Source organism: Symphodus melops (genome assembly GCF_947650265.1).
Source record: "Symphodus melops genome assembly, chromosome: 20".
NCBI lineage: Eukaryota > Metazoa > Chordata > Actinopteri > Labriformes > Labridae > Symphodus > Symphodus melops.
The window spans coordinates 8,219,979-8,235,671 of record NC_136710.1 but is presented as its reverse complement, the minus strand read 5'-3'; the positions used below and the strand labels follow the sequence as shown (position 1 = coordinate 8,235,671).

Here is a 15,693-nt window from a genome sequence, read left to right as displayed (position 1 = left end):
AAGATAAAGGGTGTGTCCCTTTATTAAATTCAGCTAGCATCTAGCATTTGGTATATGAAATAAGGTATTCTAGACACACTGACGCAGTGAAAAAAAAGGAATCCAAACCAAGCCAAAGGATATATGGAAGTAAATGAAACAGATGGTCACGCTCTAATATCCAGCACCTACCCACTGTCAGAGCTGAGGTTATGGAAGGACAGGTCAGCATGTGGTTCAACTTGAGCTGCTCCGAGCAACAGCTCGCATGTTTGTGTTTTGTATACTGATAAATAAACATATCACTTAGCCTGATTAGCTAATCCCCTTTTGTGTGTCAACTCTAATGTGTCATCCCCTGCTTTTTCATTATGAATACAGATTACTAAATTGATAGGAGTTTTATTAAAGTGTCGGTACATAGCTGAACTTTCATTTGACTTTGATTGCTCAGTGCTTTTGGCAAAAAGAAGATGCACGAATCAGAATCCGTCTCCTCTTCCCGGAAAACCCGTAACATCCTGCTCAAGATGAGGGGATTTAAAACCAAGATGGGCAATAGAACCAGAGGGGATTCTTCACTTAATCCCACTCTCCTGCTAAAACAAATATCTCATCAAATCCTTCAACTCTGAAATAAGGTCAAAGAGCCAAGGATAATGAGAACGGGAACGTATGGGAGAGATCATCGGCAAAGGAGGAAGGATCCTCCCATCTGCCTTCCCCCTTCTTAACGCTCAATCATTCTTGTCCCTCTGTCAGCACATGTTTTCATACTGACGGGAGGGGATTCATTTGTCTCCAGCTTTTGCTGCTTAAGTGTGCTGAGGTAAATAATGGCTCGGGCCCCCCCCACCCCCCGCGTAAACATCATTAACATGAAGGTTGTCAAATGTCAGCTGTCACCAGGGCAGCAGGTTGATATCACAGGTTGTGCTAATTTAGTTTCATCTTCCTCATGAGACTCATCAAGCTGTGATATCTATTAACCTTCATCATTAGTGTCACATGCATTAGCACAAATACTAGCAAAGGAAATCTTTTTTTTCTTTGTTTTGTTTTTTTTCCAATCTTTGTTCCTTGAAAAGAAAGGTGTGATGACAAAACGGTGGGAAGAATCCCCAAGAGACTTCAGGGAGAAACATAAGTAAAGTGGTCCAGAAGACAAAAAGGAGAGTTTGGAACTGTGTGTATGTGTGTGTGTGTGTGTGTGTGTGTGTGTGTGTGTGTGTGTGTGTTTGTGTTTGTTACAGGGGAGGAGTTTGATCCTTCCTGACCTGCTTTTCTCCTTCAGGGGTCATGCACAAGCCTGCCACAATGCTATCAGCTGTCCCTTAAGGTGTCTGCTGAAGTCTACTGAGATATAAGGTGATATATAGCTTTGATATAGCCTGTAATTACTGGCCGTGAAGGCCACACCGCCTTGGGGAAACGGAACAAAAAAGAAAAGGGGAGCACAGGAAAAAAAGAAAGAAAAAAAAAGAAGGGAGGAGAGAGACACTGAGGGCTCTGATGAGAAAAAGGGTCAGTGTTGTTTGATAGCACAAGTGCTCGGCCTCGCCGCTGATTTTACACAGCGGGAAATGGAACCCTGTGTGCACAGCTGCCAAACAAACTCTAAAAAACTAACCTGCAAGGCAAAAGCAAGGATTTATTCAATCAGGCTGCGGTATGCAAATGGCCTCCAATTGGGCTACAGTAATCCTTGCTGGCGTGTTTCTATTAGCGCCATCTAGCTTGCGACATAGCACCACCTATGGTTGACATGTTTATTCAGGGGCTTTGCATTCTGCACAGCCATGGTGCTGCATAAAAGAAACGAATGGCTAATGAAAGAGAGCCATTCATTTTATCCCGTCACAGCATGGCGTGAGACAACCTGCATTTTGAGATGCATTACCGGACTCTCGAGCTCTGCGGCGTGCTATCATTCAGGTGCAGGGTGCTATTAGCGCCCGCTTAAAAGACTTTAATGGAACAAAGAAGGAGATGAGCACAGACCTGTATAAGAGGCTAAACTGGACGAATGTTGTGCTGGGGTTTGATGGCGGAATATCAATTGAGTGCTCTTAAAGGAGGCATTGGCGGAGCGCAGAGCGGGGAAACGGGCTACCGAAATGTATATCGACAGCTAGCGAGAGCCGGTGACATGGCCGGGGATTTGCCGATGATGGATGCGAGGCCTGGCACACGCAGAATAAGCCGGCAGCAGCGTGGCTCCTCTTCAGACAGGATGTGAATGCTAACTAGCGCTCGCCAGTCATCGCAACTTAACTGGTGCCAGCAGGAGAGGCAGGTGGTACACAGGCTCGAGGGGTGGGGGTGGGGGGGGGGATGCCACCAGTGCAGTCAAAAGCATGATAATTCAATATTGAGGTAATGCTGAGATTATTGCGATTTAACCAATATTTATCCTGGTTCAATTAGGATTCATATGAGAGTAAACATAGTCACATGACCAAATAACACACATTTTACAATTTTACAAGATGGGTCAATACAATAATTCAAGCATTCTTCACGAATAAGAAATGAGAAACTTCTTAACAAACATCAATTGAACCGCAACTATTCCCATACCAGCTTAACTTCCCAAAGAGATTTGTTTTTAATAAATCACACTTATTTTCTTCTGGCTCGTTTTGAAACATCATGAGCAGTTTTCTCATTTGCCTGCAGCTGTGAGTGAAGCCGTCTTTCCCTTTGTGCATTGTTAACATTGTTAATTGATGTTTTTTTTTTCGCCTTGTATTCTTAGTTTAGTCACATTTCAAGTTTAAAGACAGAAAACACTCACCACCTGCTTACAATCAGCAAAGTAGGACACAGCTGCGATTTCTTTAAAAATGAGGAGTTGTTTTCAAAATCTGCTGGACTCATCTTCTGCTTAAAGTTCAGCCAGAGTATCCACACACGTTTCCTGTCACGTTGTAGATACATTCTGTTTTTCAGTGCTAGAACAATAACATCATTTATACTAGTCATCCTGTCTGAAAGTAACAAAGTCCTCAGAAAACTGTCAAAATTAAGCACAGCTAACAACATCCACAACCATACTGCATGTAGCTTATTTATTTACTCTTCAAAACAGATCATCGCATTCCGTGACAACATCAGATATTTTAAATGGCACTTTGTGGCACGTGTCGTTCTGCAGGTAAAATTGGACTGTGGCTAACGTTAGCAGCGCGAGCACCACCACCTGACCAAGATTCTGCCAAATTGCTCTCGTCTTACGAGATGACGCCCACTGGCGATGTTGGCAAGGGACCATGGCGAAATATAGGAACGACGAGTAATTCTGGTGGTCACCAGTGAGGTTGACAGCGTTTAATTGTTTACTCGTCTCATGGTGCACACCCCCAAACTACGCGCCTGTAAAGGTTTAAGTCTCCCTGGGATTTGTCTTAAATCAGTATTGATTAGGTTGGAAGTAATTACACACAGAGACTGGTAAAGCAAAAAAAAAAAAAAAGTACAACTGTGTGAAATTTCCATCGTGAAAAGAACGTCAAACTTGCATTCTCTCATTTTCTGTCTCCCTTTTGTTTTTGTGTAGACAGCCACAGCCTTGTAATCAAGCAGCTCGTGGAAACCACAATTATTGGGGAAATCAGGTTACTGCGAAGCAAGTAAACGCTTTAATCACACTATTACACTATTTGGGTTGTTTTCCAGTGAGTGTGCATGGAAACATAGCGAATAATCAATAGACGGGGGAGAAAGCCGGCAGGAAAGTATGAGACGAGGACGGAAAATAAGACTTAAATATTAATGAAAGAATGGGCTTGTTTAACTGCTAATATTGACTTTTTTGGAGATTAGGCATTGTACTGAGGAAAAACATAATTATCTTTGTTAAATATAGGAATTACTTTAGAACTGTTTCAATTGAGGCTTGCAGGCTATAAATCTGATCAGACATTTAAAAAGACGAAAACCACCCTTTAGGTAAATGTAATTTTCTCACAATGTCTTGCAGCTAGTTTATTTTTTTCCATCCATTTTTTTTTTTTTTTTTTTTTTTACTGTGGTAACCTCAAAAATGTCACAAAATGCATCCAAGTCAAATCTTTGTGCCCTGGTTTTGACTCCCTCTTTATAAGATGTCTTTCAAAGGCTCTCTCTGTTCAAATTGCTTGTTTCTGTTTTTCTCTTTAACCCTAATGAGCTTAGCTGCAGGTGCCAAGCAACGGCTCTGACAGCTCGACAATGAAAAAGTCGGGGGTGGCATTTCGTTTGTTGTGCTAACCTCTGCATGCTAATGTGTAGCTGTTGTCGCTACAGCCACAAATATCCTTGAATGCTCTCACCCCATCCCTTATTTTGGCACCCGGCCTCACCACACGCTCTCAATCAGTACCGCCCACACCTTTTCATCCACTTTGCAACTTCCTCTCCCAAGACTAAATGCCCTAGTGCTGAATCAGGTTCTGGTTAGCTTCTTTTTTTTTTTTGCATCGTTAAAACGCCCCCAGTAGCGACGAAATGCTAAAAAGACTCGTCTTTCCTTGGCACTTTCCTGTTTGTTTTGTGTTCTTGACAGTAGCGGGAGCCGTCGATTCATTCCTGCAGGGATTTTTTAGTCTGAGTGGGCGTCCGGAGAACAAGGGAGCTACAGGGTGCATCAATTATCTGACAACATGTTTCAAACCACCCCTTTTTTTTATGCCATCAGCTGCTTTTCACACAGCTGATTATCTGAACTCTTTGGCACCAGACTAAAAAGCCAAGAGCAATTGTTTGATAAAGCCCAAAGGTCCATTAGCAGTTTCAAAGCAGTCTGTCCTGTGTGGAGCCAAAGAGTTTGGATTTGAGAGAGAAAAAAAAAAGCAGGCTAATGCTAACGCAAAGAGGCGATTCAGATCAAGTTTGTCCTTTTTAAGTGCTGCATTAAATCAATAAAAGAAACAAGATGGACGATACATCCAAACACCCTAAGCTCTCCTTCGTCTTCAATTCGGAGCTTGTGAAAAAACCCTGAAACCTGGTTGATATTACCTTAATGTTCGCAATCCATTATCGATGCAAGAAGCCAAAGCACAGTAAGACTAAACTCTTGCTGCTCTGACAAATAGGTCTTCATGTTTCGCTTTCTGCACAACGGGGGCCATAATTCCATAAACAGTAACACAAATCCAGGGAGGACGTTTGTATTCATAACATGTCAGAAAACCCATTTAAGACTATCTGAGGGGCCGAACCTTTTTGGTGCTAACATCGAGATTGGGGAGAGTAAAAAAATCCGATAGCGATACATTGGCGGTAAACTTTCTTCGATCCGTTTGATCTGCAGAGATAGATTTATACGTACGTTTATAGATTTATTGCGTTGATCCCTCAAATGCAGTTATTTAATACTTGTCTCAACTGGAAAGCCACTTTGTAGAGTGATGTTGCTTGCTGTAATCCATTTAGCGCACTCTGCTGGTGAGAAAGTGAACTGCGAGTGTAATACAACGATACAAAAAAATGAAACGCTAATAAATTAGCCAACACTAAAAGTCACTGGATGTTCTACTATCGGCTGATATTATTGGCTGATCAATTAATCGGATAAACTGAACTTGAACTAATTGAACTTTTTGTCACTTTGGCGATATAAAAGTAGATGTAACAATCGAAAAGTCATGTTCTTTTGTTCCATAAAATAAATGCCCGTTCCTGATGCTTTACCACCACTTTTATTTCCCTTCAACTTACACTTCAAACAAATGGCATTCATTCCTGGTCCTGGTAAAACAAGAGCAAATATTTACAGCCACAACACTAAATTCATCCAGCACATAGCTCCTCTGTCCGTCTCGTTGTTCACGTAAACCTCGGCAGTTATGACGGGCTATTTGAATTCCAGGAAGCACTTGGCCGAGGCAGTGAATTTCAAATGGCTTCTCTCTTGAAACCAGATGTGAACAGATGTGAAAACATTTTGTCAGGGGACAGTGCTCTAAACTGAGAGAACAATGTTTTTTTGTGGATTTTTTTTTATCAGTTTCTGAATGTTGACTTAAAACTTAAGCATTTGAGAGCCTTAAAAAAGAAATACAAGAACTTTGTGTATTTGTGGTTTGGGTCAAAAACGACGTACTGTTTTAGGGTTGAGATGACAATCTTTTAAGTGTTAGGTTGGCTTTACATTTGACTTAACATGTTTAGGAACTGTCAAATCAAACCCCAAACTGCATCCTTACCTTTGTGACATGATCTTGTACGCATCTGGCAGGTAACAGCGCGTGTTCTCCATCTGCGCTGGGTCTGCGTCGCAGATCTTGTCATCGGTGCGACCGTAGTTGGCGCTCTCGATCATGATGACGTCGGTGCCCGGGCAGCGCAGCTCAATGGGGTAGCTCTCACATGACAGCTCCCTCCTCACAACCGCCATGGGGATGGGTGCTCGACTGAAGGCTGCAGAGGGAAGAAACAGAGTTGTTTTAATTGCTTTTGTTTTTTTTTTTCACTTTGTTTTTTTTTTTGCACTTGAATTTGAACAACTTCATCCTGGATTTAAAAAAAAAAAACACTTCTGCACTCCTACAGGAAAACACAAGAACAGACGGGAGGATGTGCAATCTAAAGGTCGCACACTGAGACATATGAGATGAGGTTGTCCACCCTGGTCTAAAGAGCGTGGGCGGACAAGACGCTCGTTGTTTGGAGTGGGAGGATGAGCAATACCACAGAGGCCCTCGAGAGGCAAGGGAGGGTATTGGAAAAGAGAGAGTGTGAGATTGACACGGATCAAACATAAGGAAAAAGACTTGGTGTTTGCGTTCGTCTGAGAGAAAATAAACATTCATTACACGAGCATTCGAGTGAGAAATTACAGACAGAGACAAAGAAACAGAGCAGAGTGTGTCTTATGTACACTGGAACTATTTCCTTCCTCGAGTAGGTTTTTTTTTTTTTTTATCTTAATAGCTGCTTCATGCTTTGTCTTTCTCGCGTGACACAATGCACTTCAGTTAGCTACACGCAGCCAGGAGCCAGAGGGTCAAAAGGTGTTGACTGAGCCTCAAGCCAAAAGCCCAGAGCCTGCTTGGCAACGAAATCTGCTGTTTATCCGCAGAGCCAAAATGGCCGGGAGGGCGAGTGGCAGCAGTTGGGAGGTTGGTGTTTTCCCTCTCCTTGACACAGGCGCACACACGCACGCACGCATGCAGAACCACGCACGTCGTCCGCCGAGGCTCACACTCGAGCATGAGCAGGGATGTGCACCACAGACTGGAAGAGTTCTGTGTTTACAGTGAGGATGGGAAAAACGGGCGAGAAACGTAAACATTGGCCTGAGTGACTGCAGCAGGAAGTGAGGCAGTTATAGATTTTTTTTTTTTTTTTTTTTTAAACCCTGTTAGAGCGGAGCAGAGCGTGTGAGCAGCGAGAGCCACCGTGAGACGACGTGCAGCACAGACGTTCATCAGTGAGGACAGATTTGGACAGCTGGACAGATTCAGGGGAATGCATCACCTTAAATCAGCAGAGGGATTTAAAAGACACATTTAAAAACAAGTAAAAATGAAAGTTTAAGTGATTTTTATTTTTTTTAACAGCCACTACGTGAGAAGATTCGGTAATTATGAAGATTTGTTTTTTGAGCAGGTCCAAGTTAGATTTACTTCATTCAGCTGTGTGCAGACTAACATGGCACGTCCTGGTTCTCTTCCATTATCCCACTCAGACTGTGTGGTCATTGTTGACACAAACCCTAAAAAAAAAAAAAAAGGTAATCTTACCGCCACAGAGGACTGAAGTGTCTTTAAGCTTTTCGTTCGGCGTTTTAAAGCCTGAGGTGACACAGTGACAACATGCTTACTTGACAAACAGGACGTGGCGTAAAGAAATTCAGCAAACAATACAGACTCGGCAAATCATTCCAGAAAATAGAGCTGGAACGTTAAGCAGAGAGATCACATAGAACCAGACAAAAACAAGGCGGAGCTAAAAGAGGAGCAAATATTTGAACTGCTGGCAAGAAATATATAAATATATTTTCATGTCTGCCAATGAGACTCTTTACTCTTTAGAGTTGGACAGATGTTTGCTTTTATTGTTGGACTATTTGTTTTAGGGTCAGGGTTTCCGCTGGTGGTGGAGCTGGAGTGCATTATTTATGACATGTAGATTTTTGTTCGCTGTGGTTGTTTCAATGTGAAGCCTAATGTGCTTCCTTTTCTTTAAGCTAGGTTATCTTTAGCATTTCATTCACTTGAACGTGTCATACCGTGGCTACAGCCCGCCACAAAAGAACGCCTTTCAAGTCCGACCCCTACGCGATCTGCTCCGAGAAACTAGCAAACGACAAAAAAAAAAAAAGTCATGTGACATGTAACATGAACAGAACGAGCACACTGCATTAGCTGATGCTTCGTCTCAGGCTTTCTGAACTGCTATGGAAAGTAGAGCAGAGCACTTAAAAGAAATAGATGAGGTTCTCAGGACTCTAACGCGGCAGCTCAGGAAATAGTGTGGCGTGAGAAGGCGTGAGAAGGCGTGAGAAGGCGTTCACGTGACGGAGAGAGCACGTGAAAGAAGCGAGCGGCTGTTCAGAATTCAAAAACTTATTTCCTTATTTAAAACTTTTTTTTTTTTCGTGAACTAATACCAGAATCATTTGCTGCCATATAGACACAACTTTGGTTGAATTTGCTCTGGTTTAAAGATTTTTAGCTCTTGATTATTGTTTTCGATGCATATTTTTTTTGTACACTTATATTTTTATCTATTTTAATTTTTCGCACTGTGATTTTCTCCTGCTATTCTGCTTTGCTGCTGTAACACTGTAAATTTCTCCGCTCGCAAGATGAATAAAGGATTATCTTATTATCTTATCTTAAAAAACTAAACTGAGAGCAAACGACCGGCCCATAAAATAATGTTAAACATAGAAATACTGTCAGATTATTAACATCCCCTCTCTGCTCCCATTCACCGCTCACTCTCTCCATGTCGCTCAACCACTCAGTCACTACGCTTATGTTTGACACTGATCACAGCACGACGGAGCACTCAGGTACAGGAAGAAGAACTCTGACGATCTGGAAAAGGGAGGGTAAGACGTTTGAGCCTCTGTGATGACTTGTCATTAAATGACAAAATGTTTATGTTTCCACAGACTGTAAATAAGAATGGACGAAGCCTGAGTGACGTCCGCCATCTGCTACAGCGTCACTTTCAGTCAGCCTAACGACAGGCTGAGAGCCGGCGCTAAGGCGGCTTTAAATCCTCGCGATGAACCGTTACGTCGCGCGCCCGCACGTCAATCAGGTTAGCTAACACGCCGTTTAAAAACAAATTCCCCCCCTGTACAGTGTTTGCAAGTGATGACATTAACTTATCAGACAGATTAGCTTTCTTTGACATTCTGCTTTTAAAGCATGCAGCTTTTATTTATTTATTTTTTTGGGGCTGTCCTGCGTCTGTGACGTCCAGTGTTCCTGGAGCCAGCCTCAAGCCGACAACACACCAACTGCAGGATTTTTTGCACTTCCGCGTTGGCTCCATTTTTCGAGGCCCGGAGGTTGTTGCCCACTGACTGTCCAGTACATTCTCCAGAAAGGCTGCAACACATGCAGGCGTGAATGTTGGAGAAACAGAGAAATGGAGACGCCGGCTTTGCACTGCATAAACTGTGTCTGGAAATCTGTTTGGTGTTTGTGTCTCTGGCTGAAGAAATAACTCACACTCATTTCAATGTTTGAGTGTTGAGTTGGTTTGTACTAACTATTTCTCCCCGTTACAAAACTACTGCTTGACTATGCATAGGTTGAAGTCCCTACAAAAGGCCTGAAGTATTATGTACGATTAAACAATAACGCACGAATAGTTGTTGCTTTTGAAATGTCCACTATCCGTTTTCAAACGGAACATTTTCACGCTTGTTGATCCTATTTGATAACGATAAATCATGTTGAGTCAGACGTCACATTCTGACTTTGAGTCACCCGGGCACAGGTTTTCATCTAACTGTTTTCCTCTATGCATAAACGATCTCTGACATTTTCTTTTTTTTTTTTTTTTCAAATGTCAACCCAGGTTACTCTTCTAATCTTGCCCTGAAAATTACCAAAAAAAACAAAAAAAAACTGATGAGACAACCCAAAGGTGAGGAGCAACCAAACAAACAAACAGGGACCTTCAGTCCTTAATCACTTCACTTGTTCTTATAAATCCATTAAACCCAACACAGTAAAGCTCACTTTCCACTGAATCACCACAGATTGGAATAATTGTATTTGTTCTGGTGATGAAAGCCATCAATTATCTTCCTCTTAATGGGGAGATTTATTCCACCCCCTGAAAAAAAAACAAGAAAAAACCGCACAAACTTCTTTGAAAGTGACAACCATGGAGAAATGAAATAAGACTTTGGCAGGTGCACTTATACAAATGACAGAGTCGTAATTGACACTGAGAGAAGAAGAGTGATCTCGCTCTGACTCTCCGTCTTCGAGCTTTTGTCGCCATGTTTTTGTCTTCTTCTGAGAGCGCTGAAAGTGCAGAGAAGAGGCACAAACAGCCTCTTTAATGCTTCGGAATAATATGAAACTTCATTATTTTGATCTGCATCATTTTCTGTGCCTTGAATCCTTAAGAAAAAAATAAAAGTTGAATAAATGCCTGGATCCTTAAGAATCTGCATTAAAAAAAAAAAAAAAGCCAGTAGAGAGCATGACAGCGTCAACATGGGCACCAGCAATCCCCTAATGTAAGCAAGCCAACGCATGCCAGCCATGTCTCGGATTACCCGACCAGTCAACAACTGTGCTGTAATTACATTTGTGCCCGGAGGCGGTGATTGATAGGGCTCATATTTCTCTGGTTTCAAGAGCCAGCGTCCTGCCCTGCTCACGAGCATCGCTGTGTACCTGAACATGTCATCCACGGAGCTATTGAAAATCAAAATTGTCTTATTGAAAGTCTTATCTGAGTTCCATGTTCTTTTCAATTCCTCTTCCTCTCGCTCTCTGTATAAAACTTTAGAGCTTTTTTATATGCAGTGCGTCTCTTTTTTCCCCTCTGCAGATTCTCCCTTGATAATTCCTCCGTCAAGCGCCGAGCTCAGAACTGGTGGGGAGGGGGAGAAATAGGAAGAAGTAGTTTGGGGTCATGCCGGATGCTTTCATTACTTCCACACTACAGAGCAGTGTTATTCATCAGGATGCTCGCAAATGACATAACTCACAAATGAATATTTAAAAAAAAAACGTAATTACTCACCAAAAAGGGCAACAGAAAGGTCAGGGAGAGAAATGTTCATTTGGAAAATGTCGCTCCCCCGCAGAGCCTTTAAAAACCAACTCCGAGGGGGGACATGCTTTGGAGTTTGGATTTTTTGGGGGGTTTCAAGTGGAAAAAAAAGAAAGAATGAAAAGCTCACTTTTTTTGCTGTCTCAAAGCATAGCTCATTCTTGGGCCAGTCCGACCAAGTAAAGAGCAATTACCTTCTCAGAACCAGCGGGCAGTGAAGTGCACACGTAGCACAGTAACAATGACATTTAAAAGTCATCATTAGGAACAAAACAGGGGTCCTCGGGGAGCGTTGTATTGCATTTCATCTCCCAAGAAAACATGTCAGGGTGAAGGAGTTAAGGTCAACCACCGCGCATAATCACAATGAGTCCGACAGAGTGGGCCAGCAACCCTTTGGGGTGAGGACGCGTCCAGGCACTTGTGACAGCTCTCAACGGGAGGAACATGCCGTCACATCATTTCTAAGGCTTCGGCTCATGAGTTTAAACTCAAGACGCAGTGGATAATTTCCCAAATAAATGACAAGGCTTTCCCCATCGGGCAGCCGGGAGAGTCTGGAGAAGGGCTAAAGGCGTTATCCCGGAAAATGGAAATGAATGTGACTTTGAAATATCGTCCGTTTCTCAAAAGGAGAGGCCGATAACACTGGTACAACGGAGAAGTGAAAGTGGGAGGTGGGATTTGGGTTGGGCGTTGTATCTAAATGAAGTCTGACTTTAGTGAATTAATGGAAGATAGATGGAAGAGAAAGGGAGGAGACAAGGAAGATGATTCAACAGATCAAATGTCTCTTTTTCCGCGGAGAAAATCGCCGGGTGGGTCCGTCCCATAAGAGGCTGGTGGTTAATTAGCGAGTGTATCTCGATACCGTTATTTGATTAGACCAACGGGAGCCTGTCACATCCACTTCCTGGTTTGCACTGAGGTGTCTTCTAAGAGGGTCAGGTAATAAAATAAGTAGCTTGCAGGCGTATTTTGCAGTGAGAGGGGGAAGATCTGGAGGTTTGCAACCCTGGGAATAAAAAAAAAAAAAAAAAGGGACAGCATTATCAATAATGCATGAGGGATTATTTATCTTAAAGTGAGAAACAGTTCTGGCAAATTGTTCTCCCAAGTAAATTAGGTTTACATATGGCCCAAGGCAAATGGAATCTCAAAAGGCTTTTACACAGAGTGCAAAATGATCCAGGAACTGAACTGTCAAAGAACTAGCTGCAGATACAGCATAGAAGAAGAGAACAGCATCAATAACACAGAGCTTTTTGGTGCATGAGGCAATTTGGGGATTGGAATTTGCTGCAGCAATTCGTGATTGCATTGCCAAGATGGCCAAAAAAACTTGCAGAAAAGTTTATCAGCTGGAAGAATTTGGTGTAGTAAGGTGGGTGTTTTTTTTTTTTTTTGGGAAGCGCACGCAGCTGTATGACAGATAACCCCTCAGCAGTGATGAATCTATTAGCCGCCCACGAGAACAATCTTGACGAATTCCTCAAAATCGACTTGATGCCTTCTGACACTTTGACCAACGATCCCGCGAAGCACAATTAGCATTACTCATTATGACAGGAGCCAGATATCCGTTCATCGCTCCGCACGGACGAGCCATTTGTTTCTGCCGACACGCATTCGAGCGCATTAATTGGCTACACACCGCGCGCTTGGTAAATCCAGCAGAGGGGAAAGAGTGATGGTGTTGACGTGCGGGGCGGGTGACGTGCAAACGCAGAGTTTGGATGCCGTCATTCAAACTGCCCATGCTTGGGGGGGCGGAGGGACCAGAGACAGTATCAACCTCCTCACATGGCGATTATTAGATTTTTTTTTTTTTTTTTTAAATGGGATGCAGCTTCCACCTCACGAAATCCAAAATACAGTCGAGCAGCAGTGTACTGCTTTCTTCTTTCCCTCTGTAACAATGTATTGACACAGCTCAAGTTAATAACTGTGAAAGTTAATAAATTGGCTGCTACAGTAGACAGGAATCTGCAGAGCACAGCAACTCCGCCTCCCTCCCCCCCCCCCCCCCTCCACGTGATATACCTCCAGCAGACAGTAACCTCATGTTTGTGCACACACGACTTACAAATACAAGTAGCGTGCCGTCACTCCATAAAGGCTTGATTCACATACTGAGAACACGGGTGAAGTGTCTTCTTTCCATCAGGCAAGCACTTTCATTTAATTAATCACTACTTCAATTCATTAAGTGCATCGTCTTGGCAAAGAGAGAAAAAAAAAAAGAGGCTGTCATTGGGTTAGCTTTAAAACCACTTCAGTTTGCATACATAACACTGTTAGTTTCTTTGGTCAAATATTCTTCAGATTAGAACAAATCTGTGATTTATTTTAGTGTCGTTTGAGAGGCTCCTTTATTAATCAAGCATTTGATTAGCAACAGACGTGTGGAGAAGATACTGGTTTCTGGGCATGTTTTAATGTTATCGGAGGATATCGGGCGTCCGTGTCACCATAGAAACGCACTCTCACCTGCTAAAACGCAAACTGCCTAAAGAAGAAAAAAAAGGAACGTGCTGCTACTGCTAACCGCTAACAATCGTAGAAGCGAAGAAGAGAAGTGGCAGTTCAATCCTGCAGATTTTATTCAAAGTGAGAAATTACAACTGAGTGGACTACGGTATTTGTAAATCAGACATAAGGACACGAGGCTCGAGTTGAAAGGTGCTCACACTACCACAGATAAACCGTTTCATTAGCTTGCGGCTAATGTTAGCAGCTACTGCTAAGTTTAGCAAACAGCACGGGATGGCTCATGTTGATTTGAAATCCTGCTTCACTCTCGAAAATGTTTGGAAACCTAAAAAAAATAAAGACATTGTATTTTACCTCCTCCTTCTTTTTGCAGGCCCATTTAAAGTGTGGTCAGACGATACGGAATTCTGCATTCATACATACAAATTCAAGTTTTAGATTTATTACGGCGAGTTGAAAAAGGATCAGATTTAAAGAGACGCGTTGGAACAGATTCAGAAAATGACTTTAGCTGCTATTTAATGTTTTTGTCATCATTTTGACAAAGCCTTGGTCGGTACCCAATTTTCCCCTCAAAAGTGTAAACAGAACAGAGGTGTCTGCTCTGTTTCATATCAACCGAGTGACTATTTGTCAGATTTCGTCCAAGCCGGAGGTGAGTCTGCGGAGCTCCTGACAGCCAGCTGGGCTTTGTTCAGCTCCCGTCTCGTCTGATACCGGATTGCTTTTTTTTTTTATTCTCCCCCGCTTCCTTTCCTTCTCTCTCCTCCTATCCCCCCCCCCCGCCTTTTCTTTAACCCATCCACATGAGCCAACATTACTCAAGGGAACATCTCAGCCAGGACTAATGCACCTTGGCCCCCACCTACTGTACAATGCCTCCTGGGCTAAAATGAACACAATCCTCCGTCACGCATACACACACAGGAGATACACGCAGACACAATCACACACACAGCTCCCAGCGCAGACATGACTCAACATGCCCCTGTAGTAACACGTGCCCTGATAGTAATTGAGGTCAAAGAAAAGAAACAACAGGCCGATTTTTCGGCTTGTGCGAGGGGAGAAGCGGGGGGGGGGGGGGGGGGGGGGGGGGTCTTTTCCTCACCCTTCTTTTACCACACATTATCAGATGGTATTGCCTAACAGCGCACTGGAGGCAAGAGCCGGGCTAAGTTTAGCGTGGTGAACTGAGACAAAGTGCAGAGCAAGTGCTCTAATCGGAACCTCTCAGGAAACGGAGGCTGCTCAGTGTTAACACAAGGAAAACACTGAAATCCAAGGGCCGGGGAATCAATATGGAACAAAGTGTGCGTCTGTTCGAAGACATCCTGAGGGAGCTATTTTGGTATTAGCACGTTGGTGTTACTTCTTGTAGTCTTGTAGGACGAGCCAACATTTAACAACAGCCATTTTTTTTTAGAGGAAACAATACTTAAGTTGTTGCTGGATTAACATCATTTTTGCTGGACTGTCCACCGAAGCTGTTTGGCGAACATGACCGCATTTGTTTTATTCTACTTTAGTAAAAATTTAAAAATAAGAAAAGAAAAATGTACTTTTTAGGAGTATTGTGAATTATTTGAACATATTTTTTTCAGCATGTAAGCAGTAAATGATCTTTAAAGAAGGCACTGCGGTTAAATAAACTTGAAAAGGACGATAGCTTCCACAAGATTAAAAAAAACAAAAAACGAGCTGACGTGTTTGTAAGTCATTTGTCGTATGCATATTGTGTCACAGCAGCATTACATTGAATCTAAGCGTGGCAGAATTAAACTTCCAATTTTCAAACGCTGGTTGCAGATGTGTTTATTATTCAGCATTTATTTGCTTGGCTCTAAATTATTCATCTGTTTTAGTAAAACGGCTTAAAGTTTCCTTGTAACCACTGTCAACTACTAGCATATTCAAAGTCTTGTTTATGAAGTCGTCGGCACTTTGTATTTAACGCACTGGGAAAACTAATTAACA

General features: G+C 42.6%; 1 protein-coding gene across 8 annotated transcripts in view; it reads right to left on the bottom strand.

Annotated features, from left to right (window-relative positions):
* LOC306841548 (adhesion G protein-coupled receptor L3) overlaps positions 1–15,693 on the bottom strand; it is a 224,998-nt gene that overhangs the window by 125,482 nt on the left and 83,823 nt on the right. For all 8 annotated transcript variants that reach the window (XM_079371495.1, XM_079371497.1, XM_079371499.1 and 5 more), the window contains one exon: positions 6,171–6,384. In XM_079371495.1, the coding sequence (XP_079227621.1) occupies positions 6,171–6,384 (214 nt within the window). The remainder of the gene's footprint in view (positions 1–6,170; positions 6,385–15,693) is intronic.